Raw genomic sequence first — 18,307 nt, 5'->3', positions numbered from 1 at the left:
AGGAATTAAAATGCAGCATTAAATCCAAACATGCTCTGACAAGGTCAGAAAACACTAGCCTCAACATGAAAGCCTGTCATTGTTTGTGCAAATACTGCTTTGTGATTAATCATGGCTATCTTACCTGATGAAAATATAGCTTTGCTTTAAGGCTAAAGGTAGACATGAAAAGGATGGGAAGCTGGACAGAGGACAGAGTGCGGGGGCTAAAAGTGGGGTGTGGTGGAGAAGATGGCCTGTTTGTAAGTGCTTGTCTGAGAGAAGCATAAAGGAAAAGCCCCGGGAGAGGTTTTTCTGGGTAAGAGGGATGCTTGGGGTGAGGGGGGAGGCTGACTTATAGAGGCCTTGGGAGATTTGGGCCTGTTTCCTGTCAGACATCCAGGATTCCTGGGTGGGAACGCTGGCTGAATCAGCCCCAGGAGGCTGTGCTGCTGGGATGTCTGCCAAGTCTTTCCATAGCACTGCAGGATATTACATCAGATTCAGAAACCTGTATGTGAAGTTGTGTACACATAAAGCACAGCCCATGTAAGCTCATTGCTGTAGAACAGCACGAAGTTCGAAGTACTTCACAATTTAGACTAAAGGAAAAGTGAACAAAAACCCCACCTATTTCTAAACATTATTCAACTGTGCAGTGATTGTACACACAGCTAAACACTGACCAATTAATATAATAACAGAATAAACAAGTGTCAATAAAAGCTGGTGGTAAAAGCGGGCATGGTGGGTTTCCATGTGTAAATACCGTACAAGAACAAATTGACCGCCTGAGATTAATCTTCTACCAATGACACAGTGCCACCTTGTGGCGGAATAGGCACGTAGCTGGTTATATTTGAAGGACCTTGTCTCCTTATTTATTTGCTCATAATGACATTGCAGTCGCCCAAATCAAAATATCTACATAAAGGACAAACAACTTAAGGCAGTCATGACCTGAGGCATAGATAGTACAGTCACACTGGAAGTGATCCACAGTGGATAATCAACAACTGTTATCCTACAATAATACAACAGCTACATTGTGCATCACATTTACGATGCCATTCAGTCAATGTTTTTTTAATTGTATATTTATTTATTTGTTTTTGTTTTTGTTTTTACCAAAAAGTAGTAATACATCAGATGCAGATGTCTTGCTGCGATAGCTCATTAGTAAACAACAACTTCCGCCTGGTCAGTCCACTTCGACATCTATCAAACAGTAAGGGTGGATCGAGTTAATTGTGCATTTCTAGATAAATTATTTCTTTATAAAAGAGACTAAAAATCCCATTTTTTCTTTTATTAATGACATTTATGAGATAAACGTGTAATTCCGGTCACAAACGATACGTACATCAAGGATGTATTAAGTCCATCATCGAAACTGTTATACCTGTACATAGCTACAGTGGTACGGTCCACAACACCCGGGTTTCCGCGCGAAAAGACGGCCCGCGCGCCCGAATTGCTTATAGCATCCATCTGCGCGCGACAGACAGTCACCGTGGAGCCGCGCGGTGGTTAATGATAGTGGAGTTTTAAACGGTGTTTTAACGGTTTTAAACAATTTTTAGTCTCTCGTGTCTTACGCTCGTTTACGATGCCAACCAGGACGTCCCTGCCTCTCCCGGACGATGTCAGGAAAAGGTACTGTAATGAATGCTAATAGTGTTCTACTGATGTAGCTAGCTTACAGCTTTTATTTCAAAAGCCATAACAGCGGCGGTTAAAGCTGAAATGGCAGTCCTGGTGGGTTAGACTTTCTGTGGTTGTCCTGAGCGTTACTGGCGGTTTCCCTTTTAGCTGTGCAAACAGATGTTGCTAACATTAGCTTTTTGCCATTGACAGGGCTGATGCGGTATGCACTATTAGCCAGTTAGCATCATTAGCCTGCCAGTGGATGGGACAGCGTGTGAGATTTGGCGCCACTCAGGAAGTTTTGTTATCTGTGTTTCTGCTTTCCCGCTGTCAGTGTTTTATTGCTGCAGTATAGCAAAGGATGTGCTCCCACACCATTCGCTCTGACTTACCCCAGCACTGTTTTGATTCTTCTTTGTTTACAGCTTGCAGAGGTTGGATGAGGAAGGATCTGCAGATGAGGTAAGTTGTGGACTCAAAACATGCTTATCTAGTAGTTCTGAAACGGAAGTTTATTGTGGAAGAACTAACTGTTTAGTATTTTAGTTGGTTTCTATACTGTCACCTCAAAGGGAAGTTCCAGGCTCAATCCGCATTGCACTCCCCTTATATCATAAATAATTATGAATAAAATGAACGAGGATCAGCTTTAGTCTTCTTTTTTGTGCCATTTTCTTTTTGAGCAGTTTCTGGTGGACAGCATAAGGAAACTGACACCAGTGGTGCGACGTCAACAGGAATCAGAGTTAAATATGTACTATGTAATAGTTTCCAGGTTGCATATTGTCTCGTTAAGTAATGCAATCCAGTTTAAGACAGTTGTGTTCTTTAAGTTTTGTGTGTTTATCCCCGTGTGTGTGAGTGCATAAGTTGTGCCTTCTTTTTTTTTTTTTCTTTATACATTATTCATTAGCTCTTATTCTCTTTTAAAATGTCACTCCAGGAACATGTGAAAGAGAAGCTCAAGTTGGTGCAGGACTTTCTGCATGTTGATGCTCAGGATCAGCTGACCAGTCTGGAGGAAAAAATGAAAAGTTCAGAGATCTCAAAGGTCAGTCAGTTGTAAGTTGTCCAAATTGATATTAATCCTAAAACCGTACTTCACTTTCTGTCATCTAACTTGTGACATATGTCATGTGCTTTTTTTTTTTTTTTTTTAAGGAGGTCTATATCTCTAAAGTGAAGGCCTTACTTGGAAAAGAACTTCATCTTGAAAATGGCTCCCACGTTGACGACGCAGAGAAGAATGGAAAGACGAATGGCTTTTCAAATGGTTCGCACAAAGACGAGCATGATGAAGATGTAACCATGAGCGTACAGGAGGAGGAGGAATCTGTCAAGTCACCAACTGCTTCGAAAGGGAAGGGTGGGCGGAGGAGCAAGGCAAATTCTGACACAAAAAGTATGTTTAAAATCTCTTAAGATGGAGATCACCTGCACATTCAGTGGCTTTCTCCAGTTATTTAAGCAAAGGTCATTTTTAAAATAATTTTTTTCCTTTTGTAGAGTCTCCAGCAAGTACCAGGGTTACCAGAAACAGTGGGAAACAGCCAACTATATTGTCAATGTTCACTAAAGTGTGCGTATAGGAATATATTTAATTCATTTATATATTTTGGCATAAAACAAAACTCTTCCGTCACTCTAACCTGCTTGAAATAAATGTCTTTCAGTCAGAAGCGCAAGTCAGAGGACTTGAATGGAGAAGCTGTCAACGGACAGAATGAACTGAAGAAAGATGATGACGTTGAGGAGGTATCGTAATGTTATGTAAAAGTAATGTAAAAGAAAACATGAATAGAAGCTTCCTCAGTGTCAGATAAATAACCCTCCACATACTTTCAAATTTGTTTGTAGTCTCGGGAGGAGAAACGTCTCAAAGTGGAGTCGGATGAAAAGTAAGTATCTTTGTCTTGAGAGCACCAATTGTGATATAGCTTATACAAGCAAATGTGTTGACACTTTTCTTTATGCAGTGCTGCTCCAGAAGAATCCAAGAGTGATATTGTAAAGCCGGTTTCTGCTGTAAAGGTAGTGATTTGGATAGGTGAACTGTAAACATTTTTGGAGGCATTACTGCTTCGTGCTGACTGGATTGTGTTTTTGTTACTGTTCAGACGCCCCCACCCAAATGTCAAGACTGTAGACAGTACCTAGATGATTCTGACCTGAAGTTTTTTCAAGGGGATCCTGATAATGCGGTGAGAGAACTTGCCACACATAAACTGCAGTTTTGTTTGTTTTAAATTATAAAAAAAAAAAACAAACCCATAATTTCTGTGTTTCAGCTGGATGAGCCTGAAATGTTAACAGATGAGCGCCTCTCACTGTTTGACTCCAATGAGGATGGATTTGAGAGCTATGAGGATCTGCCACAGCACAAGATCACAAACTTCAGGTGAGTGATTCTCCATCTTTATTAAGGTTTTGTTTCTGTGAGGTAACATACACAGCTTGTTAGGTAAGAGGAACAAAACAAAACTGCAAGGAGAGAAAGATCTGTGTTGACTGGCTAGAGGGAGACATCAAGCTTGAATGGGCAGCAGGATAGAGTTGGAAATGCACTATCGCGTCAAGAGAGTGGTGACAGGGTGGAAATAGTACCTTGAGGAACTCAAGAATGAAGAAAATGACAGAGGGGAACTGTTGATCAGGAAGTGCAGGGAGTAGGTGAGGGCATCTATGAAAAGGATAGATTGGAAAGGTGGTTGGTCAGATGAGGTGGTGGTAATAGTAACTACAGTGGGATAAAGTTTGATATCATGAAGTACGTGGCTTCACACAGAAAGAGCACAACAGATTTGATGTTTGCTTTGAGAGTGGTGGAGAACTATCCAGTGACAAGAAGAGTTGCACTGCATCCTTGTGGATCTAGGAAAAAAAACGTATACTGGTGAGATGTGTGGTAGGAGTGACAGATGGGTTCATTGTAGGGGTGGGATTACATGAGGGATCTGCTCTGAGTCCCTTCTTGTTTGTAGTGGTGATGGACAGATTGACAGATGAGGTTAGGCAGGAAGGGTGTTTGCAGACGACATAGTGATGTGTAGTAACAATAGAAAGCAAGTGGAAGAGAGTGGAAAAACGGGGGGTATGCTCTGGATAGAAGAATGAAAGCTATGTGAAAGGGAGACATCCAAGCACAACAATGCTGCTGCAAGTAGTAGTATTGAAATTGGCTGAACCTTTTCAAGCAAAGGACAGCGCATGAGGGGTGAAGAAGGTAGTTGGGCAGGGGTGGAGAGGCTTTCGAAATGGGTCAGGGGTGATTCGTGACAGAATGATATCAGCAATAGTGAAAGGGAAGGTTTACAAGATGGTATTGAGACATACAGACAAGACTGGAGGCGGAGCTGAAGATAATCAGATTTTAATTGTGAGGGTCCAGAATTGATAGTATTATGAATGAGTACAGATCAGGTTCAGAGATTTGCAGACAGGGTTAGAGAGGCAAGGTTTGGACAGAGTATGGATAGTAACCTTGTGGAGGGCAAGAGACCATAGAGAACATCCATGATGTGGTGAAGGAAGACGTGCAGTGGGTTGGCGTGACAGAACGATGTTAGGGATGGAGTGAGAGATGGGCAGATGATCTGCTGTGGTGATCCCTAAAGTAAAAGGAGTTTAGAAGAACAGATGTGTTCCTTCTAATTAGACTGTTTTTATATTCTAAAACTTAAAGTTTTTGTCAGTCATATGGTATAACAATGTGTGTTGCAGTGTTTATGACAAGCGTGGCCATCTCTGTCCATTCGACTCTGGACTTATTGAGAAGAATGTTGAGCTTTACTTCAGCTGTGTTGTCAAACCCATCTATGATGACAACCCTTGTATGGATGGTATGGAAAACCTGTCCAGTTATAGAAAGTTCATTGTGATTGTACATTGTCTTTTAGCTTTTATAACCTTTTTTTCCCTGTATTTTTAGGTGGTGTTCCTGCCAAAAAGCTGGGACCCATCAATGCCTGGTGGATCACTGGGTTTGATGGTGGAGAAAAAGCTTTGATTGGTTTCACTACAGGTAGTATGATTGTGTATTTTCTTCTCCTTTTAGTTAAAAAAAATAAAAAATAAATAAATAAATCCATATATACAGTACACTAATGTTTATCCAACTCTTTCCTTATCTAGCTTTTGCTGACTACATCTTAATGCAGCCCAGTGAGGAGTACGCTCCCATCTTTGCACTGATGCAAGAGAAGATCTATATGAGCAAGATAGTGGTTGAATTCCTCCAGAAGAATCCTGATGCTACCTACGAAGACCTACTCAATAAGATTGAGGTGCAGTCTTGTGTGAATGAAACAAACTCTTGTCTTTGAATCCGGGTTCCTGTCATGGTATCTGTTTGAGAATTTTAAAAAATGTTTTACTGTGTATATTTCCATTCATATAAAGTGATCCTGCCTGTTGCTGTGTTGGTTTCCCACAGGGATCAAATTTTTATTTATTTTTTTCTTAATGACATGTCCAAAGCTTATGCCCTGTTTTCCATTCCCTCAGACGACTGTGCCTCCTGCAGGACTAAACTTCAACTGCTTCACTGAAGACACGCTCCTGCGCCATGCCCAGTTTGTTGTAGAGCAGGTGGAGAGCTACGATGAGGCCGGTGATTCGGATGAGCAGCCAATCATTGTTACTCCCTGCATGAGAGACCTGATCAAGCTTGCAGGAGTCACTCTAGGAAAAAGGTGCTTAAACTTTTTTTTTTTTTTTTTTGGTTACAACTTTCCGTTTTGTATGCTTAGATGTATAGTGATAATTTTCATCAATACTTAAAAGGATGAATTTTTCAAGGGTGTTGGTCTCATCTGTTGGATTGTGAATCTGCAGCCTTCTGAGATTTCAGAGAAAACGGTCTGAATTGATTCTGCAAATACTTGAAATAATAGATTAATGTTAAAGCTGCAGTGCATTGAAGAAACATGTAATACATACTTAATTTATAATGAAAAATCCAGTTTCAGCTTTCCCATTTTTATTTTTATTTTTTCTTCTATCAGCAGCTATTTTGACTCCCTTCAGGTTTTAAAACTATCCATTTCATTTGTGCTTATATTCCTGTATTTCTGCTCCTTGCTCCCTGTTCTCCCTAATGTCTAACATTCCTTTAACATTTCCTAATGCAGCATGCTGCTGTACTGGTAGGTAGGCCTCATTGTGAATGCATCTTTAGCTTGTTTGGTGGTGTGTTTAATGTGAAGCATTTAGAAACTTTATGGACAAAGAGCACTACACCAGATTTCATGCTAAAGTTTTATTTCTACTTTAAATCATTTTATATTTTTTGGCTTTACATTGTGGTTTATTTTTAGTTTATTCAGCAGATTTGAAATCTGGCCACGTATATCAGATTTGAGGAATCGGCGCGCTTAAAATACTGCGACGGAGTGCAGTGGTTAATTTATTTCAAGATGTCGTAGGATTAAAACAAACTTTGCAGAAACAACTTAACTAGACTGGCACATCCCGCTCGAGTTTAACAGAATATTATTTAAAACATACAAATCTTCTTTTCACATTTCAACTCGTTGAACACTTGTGATGTGTTTACATTTAATATTTTGTGATACCCGATTTGTTATACAGAACAATCTGGAATGTGATCCTTGGAAACAGGCAGGTTTGGGAAAGGGCATTCACTTTCAAAAAGTAACTTCTACCACAGACTTGCTTACCCAACAGTGGGTGGGTTGCTAAAACCTGAGGAGCTTTGATGCTAGTAGTATAGTGAGATTGTTGCTGACATTTATGAGCATTTGTGCAAAACAAATGTGAACGTTAAAAACGGTCATCATGCCTCTAGCAGTGACGTTGTTGGCCAGTGCTTCCTCATAGAAAGCTAGTTCTCCCGAGATTCTGATCTTGTATCTGGCAGTTTCAAAAATGCATTTAGAAAAGGAGCATATTGTGCAAGAGATGCAGAATCTCTTAATAGTAGGTGAAGAAAGAAGTGTTAAGTTTCATAATGGCTGTGCGGAGGCTTTTTCTCGTGAACTTTTTTTTTTTCCATTACGAAATTCATAATCCATAGAACAAGAAGACTTGGAAAGTCCCAAGTTCAAGCTTTGTGTTTGAACATGGGACAGCGCCACAGCTGTAAAGCATCAGAATTAAAAACAAAACTTTTCATCGCCTGAGGCCGGTGCTGTCAGGGTATTCTCTTTATATTTGGAATTAACTTTGATTTAGTTAGAGCCTGTATGAGTTAAGGCTCAAAAGCCTTCATATAGGTGAGGGTTCTCCATCTTGTTTAATAAGAAATATGACTCTTCCGCAAACATGGGTTAGAATTTGTTAAGAGTTCAGAGTGCTTGCAGCGAATGTTATTTATAACTTTGACAGGAAGAACAAAAGCCACAGGAGATCAAAGCAGTCTTTACACTCAGGAAGTTGGCACATGTTGGTGTGATTTTTGTTTTTCGTGTTTTTTTGTTTTTTTCCCATGCAGGCCCAATTGCTTCCCGCGGAGAGAACTTTATTGCCTCTTACATCAGATGGAAACTCTGCATTGAACATTCTGTCTGTTTAGTTTGGTTTGCTTGTTTCTTTGCATGGCCTGATGCTGTGGTGTGTTGATGGCCAGGGGCTTCATAATGCCATTACGTCACTTATCGTCAGGTATTTGTGCAGAGTAAAATCTGCATCTTCTGACCATGCACTTTGTTCTGTTGACAGGAGGGCTGCCAGAAGACAGGCTATTCGTCACCCAACAAAGATAGAAAAAGATAGTAAGGGACCAACTAAAGCAACCACTACAAAGCTGGTCTACCAGATCTTTGATGCATTCTTCTCTGATCAGATAGAGCAGAATGATAAAGAAAGTGCCATGAAAAGACAGCGCTGTGGTGTCTGTGAGGCAAGTTGGATAACATCTGTACAGTATCTGATCTTGATGTCCATCCTCTGTAATCCTTATGCATATTGAATTATTTTTCTATGTGTGTGGACAGGTTTGTCAGTCTCCTGATTGTGGAAAGTGTGCAGCTTGCAAAGACATGATCAAATTTGGAGGAAGTGGAAAAAGCAAACAAGCTTGTAAGCAGAGAAGGTGAGCATGTTTTTGAATGTGTTGCCTACAAATGCTTTTCCAAATATTTGCGTCAGTGACTTTATCTGTCATAATATTTCAAGCAAGAAGGAATAAAACACAGACTTGATATTTTATATACAGCTTGGTGTTGCAATTGTATTAATCTCTTTAAATCTATATCTCTGTTTAGATGCCCCAACCTCGCAGTCAAGGAGGCTGAAGATGATGAGAACATTGAGGAGGAAGATGTTCCTGTGGAGAAGCCTAAAAAGGTTCCTCATGCCAAAAGAAAGAAGCAGACCCAGTGCAAACTTACATGGATTGGAGAATCTATTCACGTATGTGTTTTCATCCTGTGTGGTAGATGAATAGAACTACCCTCTAGTGCAGCAGTGGTTCCCAGCACTGGTCATATGAAAATATTCATCTTTAACTCCTTTCAGACTGAAGGGAAGAAGCAATACTACAGGAAGGTCTCTTTGAACGATGAACTGCTGGAGGTGGGAGACTGTGTCTCAGTATCATCAGAGGATCCATCCATTCCACTGTATCTGGCAAGGTAAGCGTTTCAGACATAGTATAATAACATTAAATTTTCAGGTCTCAAATCTAATGAGGTGTCTTTTCTTAGGATCACGTCAATGTGGGAGGATAATAATGGAAAGATGTTTCATGCCCACTGGTTCCTTCGTGGAATAGACACTGTGCTCGGCGAGACTTCAGATCCACTCGAGCTTGTCATTGTGGATGAATGTGAGGACATGCTGCTCAATTATGTCCAAGGCAAAGTTGATGTTATGTATAAAGCCCCATCGAACAACTGGTTTATGGAGGTAAGTTTTTAAAGGCGCTAGAAAGATCTGAAGCTGCTTTTATTGTAATTTTCTTCATGTAACAGTTGCTTCTGTAATTTTAGGGTGGTGTGGATGTTGACCTCAAGGTGATTGAGGATGACGGGAAGAGTTTTTTCTATCAGTTCTGGTATGACACAGAATATGCCAGGTTTGAAATGCCTCCGAAGACGTCTCCATCAGAAGAATGCAAATTCAAGTAAGCACCAGCTACACATTCATTTATGCTGCTCATGATCTTTTCCTTGATTTCTTTTTTTTTTTTTTTACATTTTTAAAATCTCTACTTTCACCTGCAGGTTCTGTGGCAGCTGTGTTAGGACTAAAGAGCGAGAGGAAGAAGATAAGCCTCATGTATTTGAACCCCTGGAGAATGAAGACCATGACACAAAGGCTTTGTATGCTATGGCTTGCTTTAAGGGAGAACAGTTCAGGGTAGGGGACAGCGTCTACCTTCCCCCTGAGGCTTTTAATTTCAGGTGAGTGTTACTTTTATTCAGACCTGTAGAATGATGAATACACATCTACAGTCTAATGCTATTTAGAAGTTTCAGTCTTAGTTTGCATGAACGAGGAGTATAAGTGTTTCTATACTGAACCTTCATGTGTAGTGCAGCTTCAGCCACTAGAGGGCCTTCTTTACACACAGCTCTCCTATTTATATTTTTTATTTTTTTCAGGTTAAATAAATTTTGTTCTTTATTAAAAAGGGAAGATTGAGTATCGTGGATAATATTAAAGTATATTATAAAACTTGGACACCACTTACCTCTATAACAATGTGGTTCTTAGTGTGAAGCCAGCCAGTCCAGTGAAGCGATCCCACAGGAAAGACGATGTGGATGAGGATCTGTATCCAGAGTATTACAGGAAGTCCTCAGACTACATCAAGGGCTCAAACCTGGATGCTCCTGAGCCCTTCCGTGTTGGGCGCATCAAAGAGATCTTCTGTCACAGGCGTAGCAATGGGAAACCCGACATGTCAGAGGTCAAACTGCGACTCTACAAGTTCTACAGGTAAAAACTGTTAACAGTTTAATGGGTTGCTATTAATTGGACAAATTTTAAGACTTTAACGAATTGTATCTTGTTTTCCAGGCCTGAGAACACACACAAAGGTGTCAAAGCTAGTTACCATACAGACATCAATCAGCTGTACTGGAGTGATGAAGAAGTGACCGTAAACATGGGTGACGTACTTGGCCGCTGCCAGGTAGAATATGCAGAGGACCTGAATGAATCCATCCAGGACTACTCCAGTGCTGGACCTGACCGCTTCTATTTTCTTGAGGTACAGTACTTCCTTTCTGCTGTAATCTCTAATCATCTATTTATCAATTCATCAAAAACAATAATTTCTTGTAATGACAACCCCACGTGCATAGAAGAAAGCAAAAAAACAGTTGGCATGGTACTCAGAGATTTTGCCTAATACTGGAACATTTATTTGGAAAAGTCTTGAACATGTCTTCAATGCAGTGTAGAAACGTAGAAGTCTTAGTTTCATACATGTGCCTCCTTCACAGGCCTATAATGCAAAGGGAAAAAGCTTTGAGGATCCCCCAAATCATGCTCGTTCAACTGTCCATAAAGGAAAAGGAAAAGGCAAAGGAAAAGGTAGAAATTGCATCTATTTTTTCCTTCAAAAATTGATTTTAGTAGTCTCTGAAATCCTAATGTATTACATTTGGTTTCCCAAGGTAAAGGCAAAGGAAAAGCTTCAGCTGCACAGGAACAGCTGGACTCACAGCCACAGCCTAAACCTAAAGTGCCCAAGTATCGCACATTGGATGTGTTCTCTGGCTGTGGTGGACTTTCTGAGGGATTCCACCAGGCTGGTAAATGTTGCATACCACTCACAAAATGTTTTCAAATCATCATTTTCTTTTAAAATTTATTTAGTTTTTTGGACTGCACTACAAAAACGTAACTGCTTGTTGCCTTTAGGTATCTCGGAGACCCTCTGGGCTATAGAGATGTGGGAGCCAGCAGCACAGGCCTTCAGACTGAACAACCCAGGCACAACGGTGTTCACTGAGGACTGCAACATCTTGCTGAAGTTGGTCATGTCTGGAGAGAAAACAAATTCTCTTGGCCAGAAGCTGCCTCAGAAGGGTGATGTGGAGATGCTGTGTGGAGGGCCTCCTTGTCAAGGGTTCAGTGGGATGAACCGCTTCAACTCTCGCACTTACTCCAAATTCAAGAACTCACTTGTTGTCTCCTATCTTAGGTGGGTTCGTCTAAAGTCATCAACTTTCGCCGACACTGTTTGGCAACCTTTTTTGTTGTTTCCCACAAAAACTCTAACCTCGCATTAATAGTTTTTTTTTTTAAATTATTTTTCTTCTTATTGCAGCTACTGCGACTACTACAGACCCAAATTCTTCCTGCTTGAGAACGTGAGGAACTTTGTGTCATTCAAAAACTCTATGGTCCTGAAGCTCACACTGCGCTGTCTTGTGCGAATGGGATACCAGTGTACCTTTGGTGTCTTGCAGGTGGGTCAGACCTTAGACTTCTTTTCTGCTGTGAAATTTTGGGTGAAGCTAAAATGAAATTGACTTGGAAAAAATTTCAGAGCTTGTGTTGTTAACCAACAGCTTGCTATAAGGTTTTTCTTGTCTTCTCATACAATAAAGGATCACTAATGCGCTGCGTTCTCCTCTCATTAGGCCGGTCAGTACGGTGTTGCTCAGACCCGGCGCAGGGCCATCATCCTGGCTGCTGCTCCGGGAGAGAAGCTGCCACGCTATCCTGAGCCTCTGCATGTGTTTGCTCCCAGAGCTTGCTCTCTCAGCGTTGTGGTGGGTGAAAAGAGATACGTCAGCAATGTCACACGGTAATGTAAACACTTTCCCCTTCTGGGTTGCTTATATTGTATTTTTAGGTTGCAAATCTTTCTCGCAAGACATTAAAGCTTCATTGTCACTGAAATTTCTGTCTACAGAGGCAATGGTGGAATCTACAGAACTATCACTGTCAGGGATACCATGTCTGACCTGCCAGAGATTCGCAATGGTGCAGCTGCATTGGAGATTTCCTACAATGGGGAGCCCCAGTCTTGGTTCCAGAGGCAGATCAGAGGCACACAGTACCAGCCTATCCTCAGAGATCATATCTGCAAGGTGAGTTGTGGTGTTTTCATGTTGGCTTGCTCTTTCAGTCTTTCAGTCATTAACTTTATGACAGAAGTTACATGATCTGCGTTACAGGATATGAGTGCACTGGTTGAGGGTCGGATGCGTTACATCCCCTTGGCTCCAGGCTCCGACTGGAGGGATCTGCCCAACATCGAGGTCCGACTGAAGGATGGCACCCTGACTAAGAAACTGCGTTACACACATCATGATAAGAAGAATGGGCGTAGCGGCACCGGTGCACTCAGAGGTGTTTGCACCTGTGCAGGAGGTATGCAGGACTTAAAAGAAAACGTTGTAGAGCTTAAATCTCCATCTGGGATACATCTCTTATAGTTTCCATGCATATGTCTTTTTAGGTAAGCCTTGTGACCCTGCAGACAGGCAGTTTAATACCCTGATCCCCTGGTGTCTGCCCCACACTGGGAACCGCCACAATCACTGGGCAGGACTCTATGGCAGGTTGGAATGGGATGGTTTCTTCAGCACAACAGTCACCAATCCTGAACCAATGGGCAAGCAGGTACATAAGTTGTGTTTTTTTTTTTTGTTTGTTTGTTTTAAATTTAGTATTATTAAGCATTTCAGTTAGTTTACTTGGATTTACATTAAACATCCTTCAAATTTATTTAATATAGGAGTGAAAAAACATCAGAAGAGTACTTGCATTTAAGTCTTAAGCTAATTTGTGTTTCAGGAGATGGTTTACACTTCTTAAATGAAAGAAACTGACCTTAGGCTCTCTTGATTACAGGGCCGTGTACTCCATCCTGAGCAGCACAGAGTTGTCAGTGTGAGAGAGTGTGCACGCTCTCAGGGGTTCCCTGACACCTACCGCTTCTTTGGAAACATCCTGGACAAACACAGACAGGTACAGTCTGGAATCAGAATACTTTTATTAATCCCTGAGAAATTTATGTGGTTACAGTTGCTACAAAGAAGGTAAGAGCAGCAACAGTGACTTTGCTGCGAGTATTAGTCACAATTAGAGATGGCACGATACCACTTTTTTATGTCCGATATCGATATCATAAATTTGGATATCTGCCGATACCGATATGAATCCGATATAGTGTGTTTTTTAATCAATAAAACTGTTTTTTAATATATTGCTGCATTTTGTCTAAGTTCATACTCAAGTTTAAATAAACAACAACACTAAAGCTATTCTGTTATACCTGTATGTAAAATATACACTGCACCCAAAATATTTCATAGTTCAGCAGTACTGATCAATCAAATAAACTTAAACCTGCACCATCCTTACTATTCTGGTATTTTAAAGAGTACTTAGCAGAAATATTAAGCAACCTAACTAATAGGGTTGCCAACTCCCAGCAAAAAAAAAAAGGTAACCACCCCCCACCCTCCACCTCATGATGCTTAATCGAAGTAATCAACTTTTATTTGATGCAGTGTGGAAAAAAAAAAAAAATGCACAGAATTAAATTATTTTTCAAGAATAACTAAATAGATTCAATGTCTTTCTTCAACAGAATTGCAAACTGCACAAATGGTATCTTCCCAAAGGAAAAAGCACTATAGCTTACTAGGGTATATTAGACTTAACAGTTACTATATACAGTAATGGACTTCTATACATTTTACATCAGATTAAAACTTTGGGTGTAAGATTCAGATATCTATTTATTAATAGCTAGACATTTTAAATGAGAATAAGAAAGAAAAGTATGTCTTTGTGCCCCCTTTCCCTGTTCATGCCCTATCGGCCCCCCTGGCTAAACTTTGCTAGATCCGCCCCTGCACAGTTACCAGCCGTCAGCTGCGTAGAAAATGATCCTGGTGTAGAAAGAAATATTAAATTCTAAATTCTAACAACAGCTTATCAAGGTTAAACGTGCTGCTGTTGTTCAGCTGCTGGTTTCCTCTTTCTGATGCAAAGTGGGCCAAAAACAAAGAAGAGAGACGGACTCCCGACAGAAAAGCCGATCAGCTGATCATTAAGCAGTTTCATGAAGTAGCGGCAGGAGAGGGAGGGAGAGAGAAGAGGCAGTCGCTCCACATATCGGTTGTTAAGCTTAACGTGGGAACGCTGTACAAACATTCAGAGATGAACTTACACACTTGCTTTACTTCTCTCTGGGATAACTTCCTTGGAGATGAAATGCCGGATTGCTAGCAAGGCTCCAGGCACGCAGCGCTCTATCACGTGATGCACACTGCTCCGACGTGCTACGGTTATGAGCCGAGTTACGCCGTGTCGCAAGTTTTGTGAGGTGTTTTTTTTTTTTTTGATATTTAATGGATCGGATTACATTTTTTATTTCTCGCCGATATCCGATCCAGTAATTTAGGTCAGTATCGGACCGATACGTAATATCGGATCGGTCCATCTCTAGTCACAATATTGTACAAGTCACGTGAAGGATAATGATTTCCTTTCAGGAGGTGTTGCTTGGTCAGGCTTGCAGGAATGGAGCCATCGGCGTAACTTTGTGCTGAACATTGGGGGGGTGTCAAGATCTCTGCCTAAATAAATAAATAAATAAATAAATGAATCTGGGTAAATTCCCAGATGATTAAACATGCAACTATTTTGCTGGTTATACCTGAGACGAGGAAAGAAAATCAACAGCCTATTTATGCAAGATAATTCATCATTTTATTGGGTGGGTCTGATTATTGGGGCGGTCATAACCCCCCCTGGAAATTACGCCCCTTAATGTAGCACAATGTAAACCTGAAAACTGCCTTCTTTTAGTACAGTTTTTATGTCTGTGAGAGGCAATAAATTTAGGTGATGGAGGATAAATTAATGTGGTGTTATTTTTGTTTGTTACATAAATGATAAATTAAAATGCTGCTTATTTTTGTTTTGGCCTTGTCATTTTGGCCTTTATCTTTAAATTCAGACTGAGTTGCAGAGCTGTCCAGAAACGTCTCTCCCTGCTTCTTGCCAAGTAATTGCTTCTGTTTCCTTCCAGGTTGGAAATGCTGTGCCCCCTCCGCTCTCTAGGGCCATTGGGCTTGAGATTAAGAGGTGCATCACGGAAAGGATGAAGGAAGAACAAGCATCAGGTGACTTTCTGTTTAATCATATGATTATTTTTTTTAAGATTTGAATGCAACAGTCCTTATTAAAGTGTGTGGTTTTGTTTTTTAAAATTAATTAATTTTAACTTATTTATTTTTCCTCCACAGAGAACATTAAACAAGAGAAGATGGAGCTCTCTGATTAAGCGTGTACAGTTTTCATCAAGAATCATCACTTCTGCAAATCCTGATGCTGGTGAAATGATTTCTCTTAAATAAGTTGCGATTTAATGGCGTCACCAAGTGGCCGCTATGGACTTTCTATGTAGTACCATTCCACATTGAGTTTTAAATGTGCTTTTAATCATGATGTTGTTGCTGTTGTTGTTAAATGTTCACCTAATGTGGGATAAATTGTATGTAGTTTTTATATGTAATATTTCAAATAAATCTTATGAAATTCTACTTGTAGTTTTCATTATTGTAAATGTACAGCAAGAGTGTGATCAATATGACGGGAATCAGAATCTGAAGCATTTTGTAAATGAACCTTAAAACTATGCATGTTTTCACTACATGACTTTTTTTTTTTTTTTTTTTTTTTTTTTTTGTAACTGCTTAAAGTCTGACCTGTACTAAAACCTCTTTCCTTGAGCTACTTTCACCGCCATCTTTGACGTTGCAAAATTTATTTGGGGTTACAAATACATTTGAAAAAATAAATACAAATTAATTACTATAATTCCTACAAATAACACTACTGGAAGTAAACTGTACTCCCTGATCATCAACAAAACATTGAAACTGCAGCATTTTAACTTGCCCTGATAAACAGGAAACTCTAAAACCTTGACTTTGCAACTAATCTTGTAGCTACACAGAAGGAACCATATACTTACAAGAGAAACACACATTCTAATTTAATAACCATTCATTACGTCAATCACAAATTAGTAGTTGAGGACTGTGATTTGAAACATTTTAGATTTGCAATGAGTTGTTTCCAGATTGTCTGCACTGAAATTCACAAAACTGGTACAAAAAAGTCGGGTAAGTGCAACAGGGCTCCTTCCCTGTCTTGTGATTTGCAGAAGTGTGAGTATTCTCAGAGGGACCGTTAGATTGCTGGTGTTAAATTGGAACAACAGACACCGCAAGTTGGTTTTTGTTTTTGTTTTTTCTTCACAAGACTAGTATGGCTTTTCTGACTTCTCTTTTCTTGAACAGTACAGACTAGAATAGATTTGCCACTGGCTGAAGAAGACTTACTGTATCTGCATCTACCAAAATATCCATCTGTTAGTCTCAGGAGGAGCGGAGGAAAGTTCAGAACTTTGATGCACTTGTGAACACATCTGTTGGAGCCATGATGTGGCCCTTCATCTTCAGCTGCTTAATTGCATGCACAGGTGGGTCTGTTTTGTTTGTTTGTTTGTTTGTTTGTTTTGTTTGCTTATTTTTGCTGTGCTTGTTACTTTGTTATATAGTTATCATATTATATTTTAACACAACGTCCAGTTCCTCTTCAGGAGAAAACCTTCAACCACATCAGCGCGTTAGCACTTGTCATAAGCTTTTTACTTCCTCGGATTATCAGTTTAATTTAAATCTGCTATCTAAAATCTTTAGCATTTATCACTTGGAGTCTTTCTAGCATAAATCTGCTGCCTTTAAAAACAAACAAAAAAGCCTAGCAGCTGTTATATTGTAGATATTGTCCTATTGTTTACTAAGTTGCAGGTCATTGGACATTAGACCTGAAGTCTTCAATCCAAAATATGCTAGAAATTGTGGTTTTTTTCCCCTAAATAACAATAATTTAGTAAATGGATCATCATTTAGCAACTCTAAAGCAGCTAAACTATTTTAGAGACTAAACTGACCAAATGACATTATAATTTTATTTTAGGACTTACTTTTAGTCTATTTGTTTTTATTTATCTATAATTTTTCCTGTATCCTTTTTCAGATATTTACAGATTTTCAAAAAATGTTTTAATGTAATTTAGTATGACCTATTCTTTATACAAAAAAGTATTTCACCGTTTCATCTCACTTTTGACATTTAGTTTGCGCCTCAAGGCCTCTGTAGCTCCATCATTATCTCTTAACCTCCAGATCTTCCATTATGTTAAGTATCAGTGAAGCTATGAATGTTGTAACAGAGGAACACAGACAAATTTATGATTTTTACAATATAAATATGTCTGTGTATATTAACTCCAGAGTTATGAACAGTGTGATTAAAAATCAAACCACTCTTGAAAGTTAAATGGGAGGTGTCCCCTAAAGTATAGTATGTTATTATAGTATATATCAGTATATTACAACCACCCAGGTTGCAATATTGTCCATCCATCTATTCTCTTCCACTTATCGTTATCAGGGTTGCCTATCCCATCTGCCATAGGGCGAAAGCCAGGGTACACCCTGGACAGATTGCCAGTCTGCCGCAAGGCTGACACAGAGAGACAGGCAACCATTTGCACTCACATTAACATTCACCTAACTCAGAGTGAAACTCATCACACGCCTTAAGTCCCTTACTCCCTGTATTATTTTTATTTATTTATTTTTTAGGAAAGCTTGTGAGCACTTCATGTCCATTAGACATAACCCCTCCTAGAGCTGTGGTGAGATTTGGAGACTCCTTATCAGCAAACTGC

General features: G+C 39.8%; 1 protein-coding gene across 3 annotated transcripts in view; it reads left to right on the top strand.

Annotated features, from left to right (window-relative positions):
- Window positions 1–1,450: 1,450 nt before the first annotated feature.
- Window positions 1,451–18,307, top strand: part of LOC134626351 (DNA (cytosine-5)-methyltransferase 1-like) — a 39,343-nt gene continuing 22,486 nt past the window's right edge. Inside the window, exons 1-35 of one of the 3 annotated variants that reach the window (XM_063472089.1) lie at window positions 1,451–1,635; window positions 2,052–2,088; window positions 2,570–2,677; window positions 2,788–3,028; window positions 3,133–3,205; window positions 3,300–3,381; window positions 3,484–3,524; window positions 3,603–3,657; window positions 3,744–3,827; window positions 3,915–4,024; window positions 5,347–5,465; window positions 5,555–5,647; window positions 5,758–5,909; window positions 6,130–6,317; window positions 6,756–6,770; window positions 8,305–8,485; window positions 8,580–8,677; window positions 8,850–8,997; window positions 9,103–9,218; window positions 9,291–9,492; window positions 9,576–9,709; window positions 9,810–9,989; window positions 10,303–10,527; window positions 10,609–10,801; window positions 11,037–11,127; window positions 11,211–11,348; window positions 11,458–11,740; window positions 11,867–12,008; window positions 12,183–12,349; window positions 12,458–12,635; window positions 12,723–12,918; window positions 13,007–13,170; window positions 13,402–13,518; window positions 15,593–15,686; window positions 15,810–15,866. In XM_063472089.1, the coding sequence (XP_063328159.1) occupies window positions 1,589–1,635; window positions 2,052–2,088; window positions 2,570–2,677; window positions 2,788–3,028; window positions 3,133–3,205; window positions 3,300–3,381; window positions 3,484–3,524; window positions 3,603–3,657; window positions 3,744–3,827; window positions 3,915–4,024; window positions 5,347–5,465; window positions 5,555–5,647; window positions 5,758–5,909; window positions 6,130–6,317; window positions 6,756–6,770; window positions 8,305–8,485; window positions 8,580–8,677; window positions 8,850–8,997; window positions 9,103–9,218; window positions 9,291–9,492; window positions 9,576–9,709; window positions 9,810–9,989; window positions 10,303–10,527; window positions 10,609–10,801; window positions 11,037–11,127; window positions 11,211–11,348; window positions 11,458–11,740; window positions 11,867–12,008; window positions 12,183–12,349; window positions 12,458–12,635; window positions 12,723–12,918; window positions 13,007–13,170; window positions 13,402–13,518; window positions 15,593–15,686; window positions 15,810–15,847 (4,530 nt within the window). In that variant the 5' untranslated portion in view covers window positions 1,451–1,588 and the 3' untranslated portion in view covers window positions 15,848–15,866. Of the gene's footprint in view, window positions 1,636–2,051; window positions 2,089–2,569; window positions 2,678–2,787; window positions 3,029–3,132; window positions 3,206–3,299; window positions 3,382–3,483; window positions 3,525–3,602; window positions 3,658–3,743; window positions 3,828–3,914; window positions 4,025–5,346; window positions 5,466–5,554; window positions 5,648–5,757; window positions 5,910–6,129; window positions 6,318–6,755; window positions 6,771–8,304; window positions 8,486–8,579; window positions 8,678–8,849; window positions 8,998–9,102; window positions 9,219–9,290; window positions 9,493–9,575; window positions 9,710–9,809; window positions 9,990–10,302; window positions 10,528–10,608; window positions 10,802–11,036; window positions 11,128–11,210; window positions 11,349–11,457; window positions 11,741–11,866; window positions 12,009–12,182; window positions 12,350–12,457; window positions 12,636–12,722; window positions 12,919–13,006; window positions 13,171–13,401; window positions 13,519–15,592; window positions 15,687–15,809; window positions 16,060–18,307 lie in introns of those variants that run through there. The other 2 variants (XM_063472087.1, XM_063472090.1) reach the window with 2 other exon arrangements.

This window comes from Pelmatolapia mariae, linkage group LG4, assembly GCF_036321145.2.
Source record: "Pelmatolapia mariae isolate MD_Pm_ZW linkage group LG4, Pm_UMD_F_2, whole genome shotgun sequence".
In the NCBI taxonomy this organism is placed as follows: Eukaryota; Metazoa; Chordata; class Actinopteri; order Cichliformes; family Cichlidae; genus Pelmatolapia; species Pelmatolapia mariae.
The sequence above is the reverse complement of the archived record's forward strand: the minus strand, read 5'-3'. Positions and strand labels throughout refer to the sequence as shown.